This window comes from Sphaeramia orbicularis, chromosome 17, assembly GCF_902148855.1.
Source record: "Sphaeramia orbicularis chromosome 17, fSphaOr1.1, whole genome shotgun sequence".
Taxonomy (NCBI): Eukaryota; Metazoa; Chordata; class Actinopteri; order Kurtiformes; family Apogonidae; genus Sphaeramia; species Sphaeramia orbicularis.
The window spans coordinates 42,727,409-42,742,293 of NC_043973.1; the positions used below are offsets into that span (position 1 = coordinate 42,727,409).

A 14,885-nucleotide genomic window follows, 5' to 3' on the forward strand; every position below is an offset into this window, starting at 1 on the left:
TCTTTTATTGTTGGGTGTAAAAAAGCTGGAAAAGTGCCAGATACCAAAATGTACCCAGTTTCATAGAAGCACCCATCTCTGTTTGATTATAGTGTGGCGTTTTATGACAGATACACATCCATATTGCTGCAGCAGATGGGCGAGGAGCTGCATGTAGGAGTTGTGTTTGATTATTCAGGGAGTGTCGCTGACAAGAGTGAGAGGATAAAAATGCCAGAATGCTTTGGAAAAACGCCTGATGACCAAAGTGAATGTAAGCCTGGAATGTGATAATGGTGGGAAGTCTGGGAACAAGTAAAGAAAAAAGCAAAAAAAAAAAAAAAAAAAAAAAAAAAACGGGTTTTTGCTGTTTCATTATGGAGAGATGAAGAATGTGATAAGGGTCACATGAGAAACGATTTGTTAATTAGACTGTTATAAAAACAAAGTCAGTGAAATGAAATGTTATGCACCACATTTGACCTCCACCATGTGCCCAAAAACCATTTAAGGCGACCATTGACGTCTTTTTTTGCCGAGCGGGTTTGGCATATTTATCCAAGCTTTAACGGACGGCTCTGTTAATATTAGTTTTTTATATAAAATGACAGTATGTGTAGAAAAAAAAGTTAAACAGCAACATATCATTCCAGAGACAAATGTTAACAGTGGAATGAAACTACATGTCATGATGTGAGAGATGTTTTTGTAGGGTTATTCATATGGGTTCTTAAACTTTTTACAGTGGACTACCTCCTGAATTATACTTTTTTTTTTTTTTTGCCAAGTACCCCCAGCTCTCGCTTCAGCAAAAAAAACACAAACCACAACAATTAGAGCATCCAGGTTCAAACTCCAGACAAACAAAATAGATAGCAGAAGATTATACAGGTTCAAGGATTTCTTTGATTAACATACACATTCCATTTTTCCCAATATTTTTTTTTACATTTATCAGTAGTGAGTCTTAACCCTTTCATGCATAGTGGTCCCTACAGTGGACAGTTATTTTACGGCTGTTCTATTGTTTATTCATTGGTTTTGTTGTTTTAGTTCCATATCAGGACTCTTATGTATCATCCAAAACACGGCAATTCATACAATTACTGTAACTTTGCTGTTCTTGATAAACCTGATCTGCAGTAACATGTTTTAGTGTAAATCAATTGCTAATTGTTATTAGACGGTAATTAACAAACAGTTTTGTTTTGTTTTGTGTTTTTTTTGTATATCCTCTTGAGACCCAGCAATGTGTTTTGTCCTCTGTAGGGGACAAAAGTTTGACAGTTTTACTTTAAAAATGCTGTGCATTGCAAAGGACATTCCATTAAAAAATCAATAAATAAATAAAAATAACTTTAAAAATGTATCTGAAAAAACTGTTGCATTATGCAGTTTCCAATCAAGACAATTTTTTTTAAGTAAAAAAGCTAAAACTGTCAATTTCCTGGGACTCAGGAGGATATTATCACCCTGAAATGAGTAATAACTAATATTAGAGTATGATAAAATGTGAGAAAACAGTAGCAATTTAGCAATTAGTGGCATTACATTTTTTTTCATTTTTTTTTTCATAGTTTTCATACAGTATATCACTTTCTGATGAAGATTTTTAAATAAATGTTTCTTTGCTTCAAAACTTAAATGCATGGTGTCCAGCTGAGTGGACATTTTTGTAACTCCACGAAAAATAGGTTCATCAAAAAAAAAAAAAAAAAAAAAATCAATTGCATTGTTTTTTTTTCATGCCTAAAGAGGAACAAAAACACTTAAGAAAAAAATATTGAATAAGATTCTCATAATTCATGCATGAAAGGGTTAATGAGAAGGTCAGTCTTTCCATGTCATAAATTTCATTCACAACAGTTGTCCAGTCCAAAAGTGTTGGGGGATCTTTGCACATCCACTTTTGAGTTATGACTTTTTTTTTTTTGCCCCTGCTACTAATATTAACAAAAGATATCGGTCAGATTTCCTTATCTTCGCTTCAGTATTTTTTATTGAAAAAAAATTTGGCAAAATTTGTTCCTGTGCCAAAAGGTGTCTGTTTATAATTTCAAAACTTTGTAAACAAACAACACATATTTAATTATAATATATATTATTTTGAAAATAAAATTGAAGTAAATTTTGTGCAAAATATAAAATGAAAGATGCCCTCTTTCATTGATAAAAAAAAAAAATACATTTGTCATTAATTAATAACTCTCGCTTCAGTATTTTTGATTGAAAAAAAAAAAAAAAAAAAGCCAAAATTTGTTCCTTTGCCAAAGGTGTGTGTTTCTATTTTCAAAACTTTGTAAACAAACAACATATATTTAACAGTAATATATATATATATATATATATATATATATATATATATATGTATATATATATATATATATATATATATATATTTTTTTTTTAAATTAATTAATTAAAGAAAATTTTGTGTGCAAAATATAAACTGAAAAGTGCTCTCTTTCATTGACAAGAAAAATATATAAATTGGTCATTAATTAATAAATGAACCTTTTTATCAACAAAAACTAATTACTTAGCTACTCAAATAAACTTATTTTGAACTAGAAGCACTCGGAGAGCGCAGACCTCCGCCAAGGCTGATCAGTGGCCCCCCCTGTGGGCCCCCCCCACGCCAAGGAGGTTATGTTTTTGCCAGGGTTTGTTTGTTTGTTTGTCTGTCTGTTTGTCTGTCCGTTAGTGTGTAACATAAAAAAGTTATGGACAGATTTTGATGAAATTTTCAGGGTTTGTTGGAAATGGGTCCCCCCGTGGGCCCCCCCACCCCCGATCACCACCAAAATTTAATCATTTCTTCCTTATCCCATTTCCAACAAACCCTGAAAATTTCATCAAAATCTGTCCATAACTTTTTGAGTTATGTTGCACACTAACGGACAGACAAACAGACAAACAAACAAACAAACCCTGGCAAAAACATAACCTCCTTGGCGGAGGTAATAATATAAAACAAAAATGGTCTTAAAATGTTAAAGCTTAAACAAGATGATTGACATTAAAACTATTATATAAATGTATTAATTGTGCTTTATATTTCAGCATTAATTCTCATTATGTATTTTGTATTCAGTACATGATTAAGGTTTAAGTTTATTCAGTCATCTTCCATAATACAAAACATAAAACCAGTGAGGTTGATTTTAAGTCAACTGACTGTGAATTCTGTTGAGACTAAAAAAGGTTTCATCAAAAATCATTCTTGCTTGAATCCCTTGAAAATCATTAATGAATTAAACATCTTTAAATGTATTTGTGTATTTATGTCATTCCATAATTTAACTCCAGTAACAGAAATACATCTTTTTATACATGATGACTTATTTTATAAATTTTTACAAAATAATTTCAAATACCGCCTGGGCTTCTTCCAAGTACCTCTGGGGGTACATGTCCCCCACTCTGGGAACCCCTACAGTAAAAAACACAGGATTAAAAAAAAGGAAATAGTTCAGATTTGGCTGTGATTTGACTGGTTCGTGGCCTTTTAACTGCTAGTTCCTTCCTCTTTTTGGAAAATATAGTTCATTCTGAGTCTAGAGTGATTTATGGGTGCAACATTTTGGATAAAAGTTGCAGCAAAGTGTTAAGAGTCAGATAAATTCAAGATATAACAAGTGAAACCATGTATGGAAAGATGACAATAAATGCATCCAACATGCCATAGCAAAAATTAGGCATGTTAATTTAATATGCTCCGTTTGTCTACAGTTCGATTCCTAAAATGAATGACTTTTGATCTTTCCAGAATGCCAGGTGAGCGACTGACTGTGCGAGGCGACTCGGAGGTGGGGCGTTTCCCTGGAGCAGCCCCGCCCACCCGGGTGGAGCTGACCATTCACAAGGAGGATGAGAAGAAACAGGAAGAAGGAGCCTGTCGCCGCTGGTTCAGGAAGATGTGCCCATGCTGCTGTAAACGCCAGAACAGTACCTCTTATGATGTGACAGATAAGGTGGAAGTCATAAAACCCTCAACTCCAGCTCCAGCCCCAGCCCCGACCCCAGCCCCAGCCCCGGAACCTGAAAAACCAAAACCAGAGAAAGAAGAATTGAAGGAAATGGAAGGTAATGTCATGAACTTATGGCATTTATATAAATTTTCAATGGGCTTCGTACAGATTTAACATGTACATGATACAATAAGTAAAGCGGGTCCATATGGAAAAGTTGACATCCTTATTTCCTTTTACAGAATTGAAGTTGTCGGTACGTTCTGTGGACCTGCTGAGCTCCAAAACTGGTCAGAACCGACTGGAACACCACACTGAACTGTACCATGGAGACGAGCTGATCATCCGCCGAGGACAGACCTTCCAGATGGAGATGGAGCTGAACAGACCCTTCAGTTCTGACACCGACAAGATGCACCTGGACCTGAAAACAGGTACAGGAGATCCAAACATGGGCAGTCTGTACCTGCCATTGGGTTTTTTATATATACACAGGGTGGGGAAGCAAAATTTGCAATGAACATTTAGTTGTTTTTTCTCAGCAGGCACTTACGTCAATTGTTTTGAAACCAAACATATATTGATGTCATAATCATACCTAACACTATTATCCATACCTTTTCAGAAACTTTTGCCCATATGAGTAATCAGGAAAGCAAACGTCAAAGAGTGTGTGATTTGCTGAATGCACTCGTCACACCAAAGGAGATTTCAAAAATAGTTGGAGTGTCCATAAAGACTGTTTATAATGGAAAGAAGAGAATGACTATGAGCAAAACTATTACGAGAAAGTCTGCAAGATACTATTAAAGAAGAATGGGAGAAGTTGTCACCCGAATATTTGAGGAACACTTGCGCAAGTTTCAGGAAGCGTGTGAAGGCAGTTATTGAGAAAGAAGGAGGACACATAGAATAAAAACATTTTCTATTATGTACATTTTCATGTGGCAAATAAATTCTCATAACTTTCAATAAACTAATTGGTCATACACTGTCTTTCAATCCCTGCCTCAAAATATTGTAAATTTTGCTTCCCCACCCTGTATATATATATATATATATATATATATATATATATATATATATATATATATATATATATATATATATATATATATACTGATAAGGATATGGAAGCACTGTCAGTATAAGCAGAAGTAGATTTCTGAGTGCAAATATTGCACTGCAAAAAATGATTTCTAAGAAAGTGAAAAAAGCCTTATATCTAGAACATTTTCTTATTTTTTTAATCCAAATTTAAAAAAAAAAAAAAAAAAGAAAAAAAAAAAAGCTTGCCAAGACATTTTTACGTAAGAAAAATATTCTTATTTTTACAAAATATATCTAACTTTTTCTTAATAAGATTTTCCAGCTAATATCAAGATAGATTTTACAAGTAACATGTACATTTATGAGTAATATGGCAATATTTTGCAAATTATCCCAGCAAAGGATCCAGATTGTTTTCCATATTTTAAGACTGAAACCACTTTTTTCCCCTTTTTTTCTTTATTATTATTATTATTATTATTATTATTATTATAATTATTATATCTTTTAGTTTTATTTTTTTAGAGGAGAAAAAAAGAAACAAAAAAGACTGAAACCGCTTGCACAACTTCTTTTAATTTGTACAAAGAAATAAGATAAACTTGTATGATTTTTTTAATAAAATAATTTCCTCAAATAAAATAGACTTGTAGAAAAAGTGTCTCAAAACGAAATTGAGCAACATCAAAAATTATACATTTATCAAAAAAAAAGATTGTTTGAAAATATAAAACTTCATATGCCTAAAAAAGAAAATCCTTCACTTTTTAAATAAGGTTCATCAAAAAAACAAACAAACAAAAAAAAAAACATCCACCTTTTCAAACGCGGAGGGGGGGGGGGGGTACTGTTTACCCTCAAGTTCTCTTTTTAAGGGGGAAATTTATTTTTCAGATACTTCTTTTTAAATAAATCACAATCTCCTTTTTTTTCTTATAGTGGATAATTTTTTGGGCTATTGTCCCTCTGGGCCACCATACAATATTTGACCAGATTTAGTTAGACTAGGCTTATTTCTAGCCGCAGCCGTGTCAATGTGTTTAAAAACTGAAATTAAAAATGAAATCAGTTGCATCAAATTGCACAAAAATGCAATTTGTCTGCCAAAGGAAGCACATAGGAAAACACCAGTAAACCCATGGAGTGGTAGAAGATCAGGAAGTTGCATCAAAGTTCACACAGTAAAAAAAAAAGCACAAATAAATAAGGAAAGACTAAGCTGAGATTTACAAATTATGAATTATGTGCACATTTTTTTCCCAAAACAAAGCATGCATCAAGCGTCAAAATGCTGCACACAGCACATTTAAATAGAGCAGCAGTCCGACTGTAGGTATGCCTTAAGTTTTGGATTCCGTCCAAAACCCCTCAGCGTTAATAGTTTCCAGGCTCCGGACACCAGATCCCTCCCTTTGGTATTTCCAGACCTCATACTACAACAATCTACGACACACTTGGGAATAAAAGCCCTTTGCATCATCACTGAAAAAGTACTTTACTTCAACAAGGTAAATGATCTGCTGGAAACTGCTGCTTATGTTCTTGTATGAGAGAAATGATGCAGACTTACATTATATTCTGAACTGTTTGTTTATTTATTTAGAATATAACATTAAAACCAAACAAAAAAAGGATATATATAAAAACAAAGTCCAACATTCGAAAAGCAGCAGGATGAAGTTTAATTTATAATCTCCCACCCCCTTACCCCATCTGTCTACCTACCCGAAATTCCTGCCAAATCCCATAAGTAACTCAAAAATCCGACACATATCAGACTAAATTCTGACTAAGCACAAAACACAAAATTGCTGTAAGTATCAAGGATACACTCTGTCCATTTTTCGGCAGCATTTCACACAAAATAAACTCAGTCCTGTTTATAGCAGTAATAGTGCAAATAAAAATTTTTTAAAAAAATCTATGTCCATTTCATAACAATAATGCACAAAAATAAAGTGTCCATTTCTTAGCAGTAATATACATATCAAAAATAAACTCTGTCCAATTCATAACAACAATACCCATATAAAAAACCCCAAAAATAAACACTATCCATCTCATAACAATAATACCCGTAATAAAAAAAACCCAAAAATAAACTCTTTCCATTACATAACAACAATCCCCATATATATATATATATATATAAATAAACTATGCATTTCATAACAACAATACCCATATAAAAAAAACCAAAAATAAATAAACTCTGTCCATTTCATAACAACAAAGCCCATATAAAAAAAACAAAAATAAACTATCCATTTCATAACAACAATACCCATATAAAAAAAACAAAAATAAACTCTGTTGATATATAAAAAACAAAACAAAAATAAACTCTGTCCATATAAAAAAAACTCTGTCCATTTCACAACAACAATACCCATACAAAAATAAACTCTGTCCATTTCATAACAATAATACCCATGTAATAAAACAAAAATAAACTCTGTCCATTTCATAACAATAATACCCATGTAATAAAACAAAAATGAACTCTGTCCATTTCATAACAATAATACCCATGTAATAAAACAAAAATACACTCTGTCCATTTCATAACAATAATACCCATGTAATAAAACAAAAATAAACTCTGTCCATTTCATAACAATAATACCCATGTAATAAAACAAAAATGAACTCTGTCCATTTCATGACAATAATACAGATATAAAAAAAAAAAATAAATTGTCCATTTCATAACAATAATACACATATAAAAAACATAAATAAACTGTCCATTTCATAACAATAATACACATATAAAAAACATAAACTGTCCATTTCATAACAATAATACACAAATCAAAATAAACTGCCCACATCTTAGCAGTAATATTCATATCAAAATTAAACTCTGTCCATTTCATCATATTTACTCAACAATTTGGATTTAATCGTCTTTTTAAATGTGTTATTGGATTTAATTGGAAGTTGTAATACTGTTGCTTTTATAGCCGCAGATTCTGTATGTGAGGTAAAAGTTTCTGTTCGGGGTCTAAAAGCTGTATTTTATGTATTACAGTATCAATACGTCCTGTTATTTTAATCAACCAGAGGATAAGTAGTGTAATGACTCCCACTCAATTCTAAAATAAAAAGAGGTTCCAGCTGAAAAGACACAGTGTGCTTCATTGATTTTCATTTTTTATACATCTATTCAGGGACTGAGAGAGAAAAGGTCGAAACTCCTGGCAACAAACAACAAGAGAGCAATGTTTTTTCCTTTAAAAAACTCTATATTTGCTTGGACAGTTAGCAGCCAGCATGGACCAAAATAAACAGGGAAGCATTCAGTCATTTTTAATACATCTGGTCTTTTTTCATTATTTTTGAACAAAAGAAGATTAGATGGTTGTCAATCTCATGTTGTTTTAGTCCATCATGCCAATTAAGAGTAGAAAAACAGTTTTTGTTTACTGAGACGCAGCAGTCGTCCTCAAACCGTACAGGGCTGTGATGCATTTGTGGTTTACAGTTACTGCAGCTGTGTCATCTTCTGCAGAGACCGAGCGGGAATGCATCACAAACTATCTAGTTCACTGTGTGTCCAAATACGGCCTGAAATGACTTTTTTTTTTATCGCAGCTGCTTCTCTCTGGTTATCTGATCAAAAAATATTTAAGGATGAATTTAAGACCAGAAAGTACACGATATGTGTGTCAGTAGTCACTGACGTTCACTGTGGGTGGATTGAACAGATTATAGCTGACGGACTGTGACTCTAGTAGATTTGTATTTGTTTGTTTTTGTTTGTTTTTTTATTACTTTGACACTTGGAATGTGTTGATGTACACTGGAGTGTCATTCATTCTAAGTTAATGAAGGTGTAACATAGAATAGAATAGAATAGAATAGAATAGAATAGAATAGAATAGAATAGAATAGAATAGAATAAAATAGAATAGAATAGAATAGAATAGAATAGAACAATTTAGAATAGAATAGAATAGAATAGAATAGAATACAATACAATACAATACAATAGAACAATTTAGAATAGAATAGAACAATTTAGAATAGAAAAGAAAAGAATAGAATAGAATAGAATAGAATAGTCAGAACAGAACAGAACAATTTAGAATAGAATAGAATAGAATAGAAGAGAAGAGAAGAGAATAGAATAGAACAGAATAGAATAGAATAGTGAATAGAACAGAATAGATCATAATGAATAGAATAGAATAGAATAGAACAAGTCAGAATAGAATAGAGTAGAATAGAATAGAACAATTTAGAATAGAATAGAATAGAATAGAATAGAATAGAACAATTTAGAATAGAATAGAATAGAACAGAACAATTTAGAATAGAATATAATAGAATAGAATTGAATTGAATAGTGAATAGAACAGAATAGATCATAATGAATAGAATAGAATAGAACAATTTAGAATAGAATAGAATAGAATAGAACAGAACAATTTAGAATAGAATAGAATAGAATAGAATAGAATAGAATAGAATAGAATAGTGAATAGAACAGAATAGATCATAATGAATAGAATAGAATAGATCACAATAGAATAGATCATAATGAATAGAATAGAATAGAATAGAACAAGTCAGAATAGAATAGAGTAGAATAGAATAGAACAATTTAGAATAGAATAGAATAGAACAATTTAGAATAGAATAGAATAGAATAGAACAGAACAATTTAGAATAGAATAGAATAGAATAGAACAATTTAGAATAGAATAGAATAGTGAATAGAACAGAATAGATCATAATGAATAGAATAGAATAGAATAGAACAATTTAGAATAGAATAGAACAGAACAATTTAGAATAGAATAGAATAGAATAGAATAGTGAATAGAACAGAATAGATCATAATGAATAGAATAGAATAGATCACAATAGAATAGATCATAATGAATAGAATAGAATAGAATACAAGAAAATAGAATACAATAGAATACAATAGGCTTTATTGTCATTACACAAGTTGTGCAATGAAATATAAAATAGACATACATAAAAAAATCCTGTACAATAGAAATATGTGCAAATTAGAGCTATTAGCGAGGTAGAATAAAAAAAACATTTGTGAAAAATGTGCAGATATAGCAGTGTAAACATACATGTGCTTCTTGGTCGTTCCTGGTTCAACTGGACTGGTTTAGCTCTTTTGAAAACGTTTCGTCTCTCATCCATGAGACTTCTTTAGTTCATTGAGTTCAGTTCAGAACTGAAGAAGACAAAACGTTTTCAAAAGACCTAAACCAGTCCAGTTGAACCCAAAGAACTACCAAGATGAGCAGTTATTGCACATTACATCGAGGTATGGTGTGTGTTTTCCGTCAACACCTTGATAGTTTTGCTCGTCAAAAGTCAAATTTTAGCTTTGGTTTGTGTGTGAATCCTTTGTGAGCTCTCAGATTTGATCCCTGTCAATCTTAACTGTCTTGTGCGGTGTAAGTTTCCCTTCACGTCTGGCTTTAGCATAACGCAAACATAACCTGTGCCCTCTAGGTCCCCTGCCGATGGTGTCTAAAGGCACCCATGTCATCATTCCACTGGTGGATCACCTGGAGGATGAACGCTGGGAGGCCAAAATCGTGGAGCAGAATGACAACAAGATCAAGTTGTCCGTCAACTCTCCCGCCGGCGCCGTCATAGGCCTGTACGGGCTCAGTGTGACGACCCGCTCTCTAAAGGGTGATGCCACGACCACTTACAAGTCTCCTGCGAACATCGTTTTGCTCTTCAACCCCTGGTGTGAAGGTAAGCTAGCAATGGGTGTAAACAAGGCTGAAGGCTTTACCGGGATTGAGGGCCGGGGAAGGAAAGAAGTCGCAACTGATAAGGAGAGGAAAAGAGGCGAGAAAAGATAGTCCAGCGTTGCATAACACGTCTGGAATGAATCACAATTTATTCTGGTGCGCTTTGAGGCGGAATATCATGAAAAAAGAGTCTATTTTTCCACAGTTGAAGTGTCTGATATATCCTAACTGCCAAAGAAGACGTTCCCGGAGTGCAGCTGGCATAACAGTCATATTTCTACCTCTCCGATAGCAAATACTGGCACAAAACAGATGTCTTTGTAGCTTTTAATCTCTGGGTGAAGTCCTGATATAATATTGCACACGGGCGCGAATGGCAAACTCAATCCGTGAGTGTGTTGCTGTCCGTCAAATAGATACCGCGTGACCAGTGTGTAACTATGAGTGTTATATAACTCCATTGGCTATGGTTGGAGAGCGCTGGCTGAGTGACAGCTTTAAATGATCTACATTCCTGACCAAAGCGTGGTAGTTCTCTGTCAGACTAAAGCCTCATATTCAGTCTATACATGGCTCTGTTGATTTCCAAGGGGGTTAATTCAGGTCTGCAGGGAATTTTAGCTTCATTAGTTGCATCATCTGTCAATTTATCAGCAAATACTGAATGCATTTACATTCATTGCACATATCTATGGTGCTTACGATACTTACGACTCACATTTCTTGCACAAAAATATACGCTTGATAATTTCAAGGTTAGTCATCCTTGCAATTCACTGCAAAAATCACAATCTTACCAAGTGTATTTTTCTCATTTCTAGTCCAAATATCTCATCACGCTTAAAATAAGACATAATCACCTAAAGAGTTACTTTTCAGTAAGATGTAAGAACTGATTTTTAGATAATAGATGATAAATGTCATCTAAAATTAACATTTATTTGCAACTTATTATAACAAACTATTACATGATCAAAAACAAATTCATTTTAGCAAAAAAAAAACCCAAAACAAAACAAAATGTCTTTATTTTGAATGTCTGGGGTCGCCAGAAATTTGTGATATTAAAAAGGGGGCACAAGCCAAAAAAGGTTGGGAACCACTGCTTTAACAGTTCGGATAAAGGTCGCATATGGGTAAAAAAAAAAACGGATTTGGGCCAAATTTGCCTGCGGGCTAAACATACACTGCAAAATCAAAATCTTACCAAGTGTATTTTTCTCATTTCTAGTCCAAATATCTCATCACGCTTAAAATAAGACATAATCACCTAAAGAGTTACTTTTCAGTGAGATGTAAGAACTTCTTTTTAGATAATAGATGATAAATGTCATTTAAAATTAACATTTATTTGCAACATATTGTAGTAAACTATTACATGATCAAAAACAAGTTAATTTTAGCAAAACAAAAAAAAAAGTCTCTGTTTTGAATGTCTGGGGTCGCCAGAAATTTGTGATGTTAAAAAGGGGGCACAAGCCAAAAAAGGTTGGGAACCACTGCTTTAATAGTTCGGATACAGGTCACATATGGGTAAAAAAATCAGATTTGGGCCAAATTTGCCTGCAATCTGAATGTACACTGCAAAAATTCAAATCTTACCAAGTGTATTTTTCTCATTTCCAATCAAAATATCTCATCACGCTTAAAATAAGACATAATCACCTGAAGAGTAACTTTTCAGTGAGATATAAGTACTTATTTTTAGATTATAGATGATAAATGTCGTCTAAAATTAACATTTATTTGCAACATATTGTAGTAAACTATTACATGATCAAAAACAAGTTAATTTTAGCAAAAAAAAGGTCTATATTTTGAATGTCTGGGGTCGTCAGAAATTTGTGATGTTAAAATGGGGTCACTAGCCAAAAAAGGTTGGGAACCACTGCTTTAATAGTTCGGATACAGGTCACATATGGGTAAAAAAATCAGATTTGGGCCAAATTTGCCTGCAGTCTGAATGTACACTGCAAAAATTCAAATCTTACCAAGTGTATTTTTCTCATTTCCAATCAAAATATCTCATCACACTTAAAATAAGACATAATCACCTGAAGAGTAACTTTTCAGTGAGATATAAGTACTTATTTTTAGATTATAGATGATAAATGTCGTCTAAAATTAACATTTATTTGCAACATATTGTAGTAAACTATTACATGATCAAAAACAAGTTAATTTTAGCAAAAAAAAGGTCTATATTTTGAATGTCTGGGGTCGTCAGAAATTTGTGATGTTAAAATGGGGTCACTAGCCAAAAAAGGTTGGGAACCACTGCTTTAATAGTTCGGATACAGGTCACATATGGGTAAAAAAATCAGATTTGGGCCAAATTTGCCTGCAGTCTGAATGTACACTGCAAAAATTCAAATTTTACCAAGTGTATTTTTCTCATTTCCAATCAAAATATCTCATCACGCTTAAAATAAGACATAATCACCTGAAGAGTAACTTTTCAGTGAGATATAAGTACTTATTTTTAGATTATAGATGATAAATGTCGTCTAAAATTAACATTTATTTGCAACATATTGTAGTAAACTATTACATGATCAAAAACAAGTTAATTTTAGCAAAAAAAAGGTCTATATTTTGAATGTCTGGGGTCGCCAGAAATTTGTGATGTTAAAAAGGGGGCACAAGCCAAAAAAGGTTGGGAACCACTGCTTTAATAGTTCGGATACAGGTCACATATGGGTAAAAAAATCAGATTTGGGCCAAATTTGCCTGCAGTCTGAATGTACACTGCAAAAATTCAAATCTTACCAAGTGTATTTTTCTCATTTCCAATCAAAATATCTCATCACACTTAAAATAAGACATAATCACCTAAAGAGTTACTTTTCAGTGAGATATAAGCACTTATATTTAGACAATAGATCTGGAAAATCTTATTTCAAGAAATTTTACCAAGATAATTTTCACCTTGTTCCACTGGCAGATTTTTTCTTTGAATTAAGCAAAAAAAAAAAAAAAAAAAATCTTGAATTAAGAAAAAAAAAATCTGCTAATGGAATAAGTGAAAATTCTCTTGGTAAGATTTCTTAAAATAAGATTTTCAAGATCTATTGTCTAAAAATAAGTTCTTATATCTCACTGAAAAGTTACTCTTTAGGTGATTATGTCTTATTTTAAGTGTGATGAGATATTTTGACTATATTTTGACTAGAAATTATTTAGATTTTTGCAGTCGTCTACATGAACAGTAAATTAAATACTGAAAAATACCTGATTGTCACTGAAAAAAGCAAAGAATATTATAATAAATGGTAATAAATCACCCAAAAAAGGTGAAATGGAGAGAAATATTTCAGTCTTTAAGGGTCAGGGTCTAAAAGTACTAATATTGCGCTGTGAAATCTCAAAACAAATCAAAAAAGTAAAAACATGTTATTATGTGATGAGATATTTTGACTAGGAATGAGAAAAATACACTTGGGAAGATTTGGATTTTTTCCAAACACCTTTTTCAAATTTCCCAGACTTCACATATTTCTCAAGAATGACTTATTGTAACTGTAAGTAATATGAATCATAGAGTCATAATGTTTTCATTTGCCGTTGACTCTGCATGACATGTGCCTCAGCTGTAACCACTTTGTGTTCAGCACCAGTTAGCAGATGTTAACATTCTTTCAGCAGTAACTGTAACAATGAACATCTGAAAGAACTACATGAACAATGGACTTGTATTTCTTTCACCATCATTATTATTTTCCGAACTGCTTAATCCTTGGGAGGGGCACAGGGATGCTGGAGCCTATCCAAACTCCCATCAGGCAAAGGTGGGGTACACCATGGATGTGTTATAGAGCTGCAAAAAATAGAGCTGCGTTATAGAGCTGCAAAAAAAATCAGATTTGGGCCGCATTTGTCTGCAGTCTGAATGTAGCCTTATATTTCTCAAATATTTATGCATTTACGTCATATTTATAACTGACAACACACCCAGGGTATGCCCCACTTTTAACTGTTGGCAGCTGGGATTGGAGATGTGATGATAATGATGATGGTGATTAAAATCTGAAGGACTAATGGATGGATGGATGCATATACATATGTATGTATGTATGTATGTATGTATGTATGTATGTATGTATGTATGTGTGTATGTATGTATGTATGTGTGTATGTATGTATGCAT

At 32.7% G+C, this 14,885-nt stretch overlaps 1 protein-coding gene across 1 annotated transcript in view; it reads left to right on the forward strand.

Annotated features, from left to right (window-relative positions):
* tgm1l1 (transglutaminase 1 like 1) overlaps positions 1 to 14,885 on the forward strand; it is a 67,376-nt gene that overhangs the window by 5,831 nt on the left and 46,660 nt on the right. Inside the window, exons 2-4 of the mRNA XM_030160509.1 lie at positions 3,749 to 4,065; positions 4,193 to 4,384; positions 10,488 to 10,739. Coding sequence (XP_030016369.1) covers positions 3,750 to 4,065; positions 4,193 to 4,384; positions 10,488 to 10,739 — 760 coding nt within the window. The 5' untranslated portion in view covers position 3,749. The remainder of the gene's footprint in view (positions 1 to 3,748; positions 4,066 to 4,192; positions 4,385 to 10,487; positions 10,740 to 14,885) is intronic.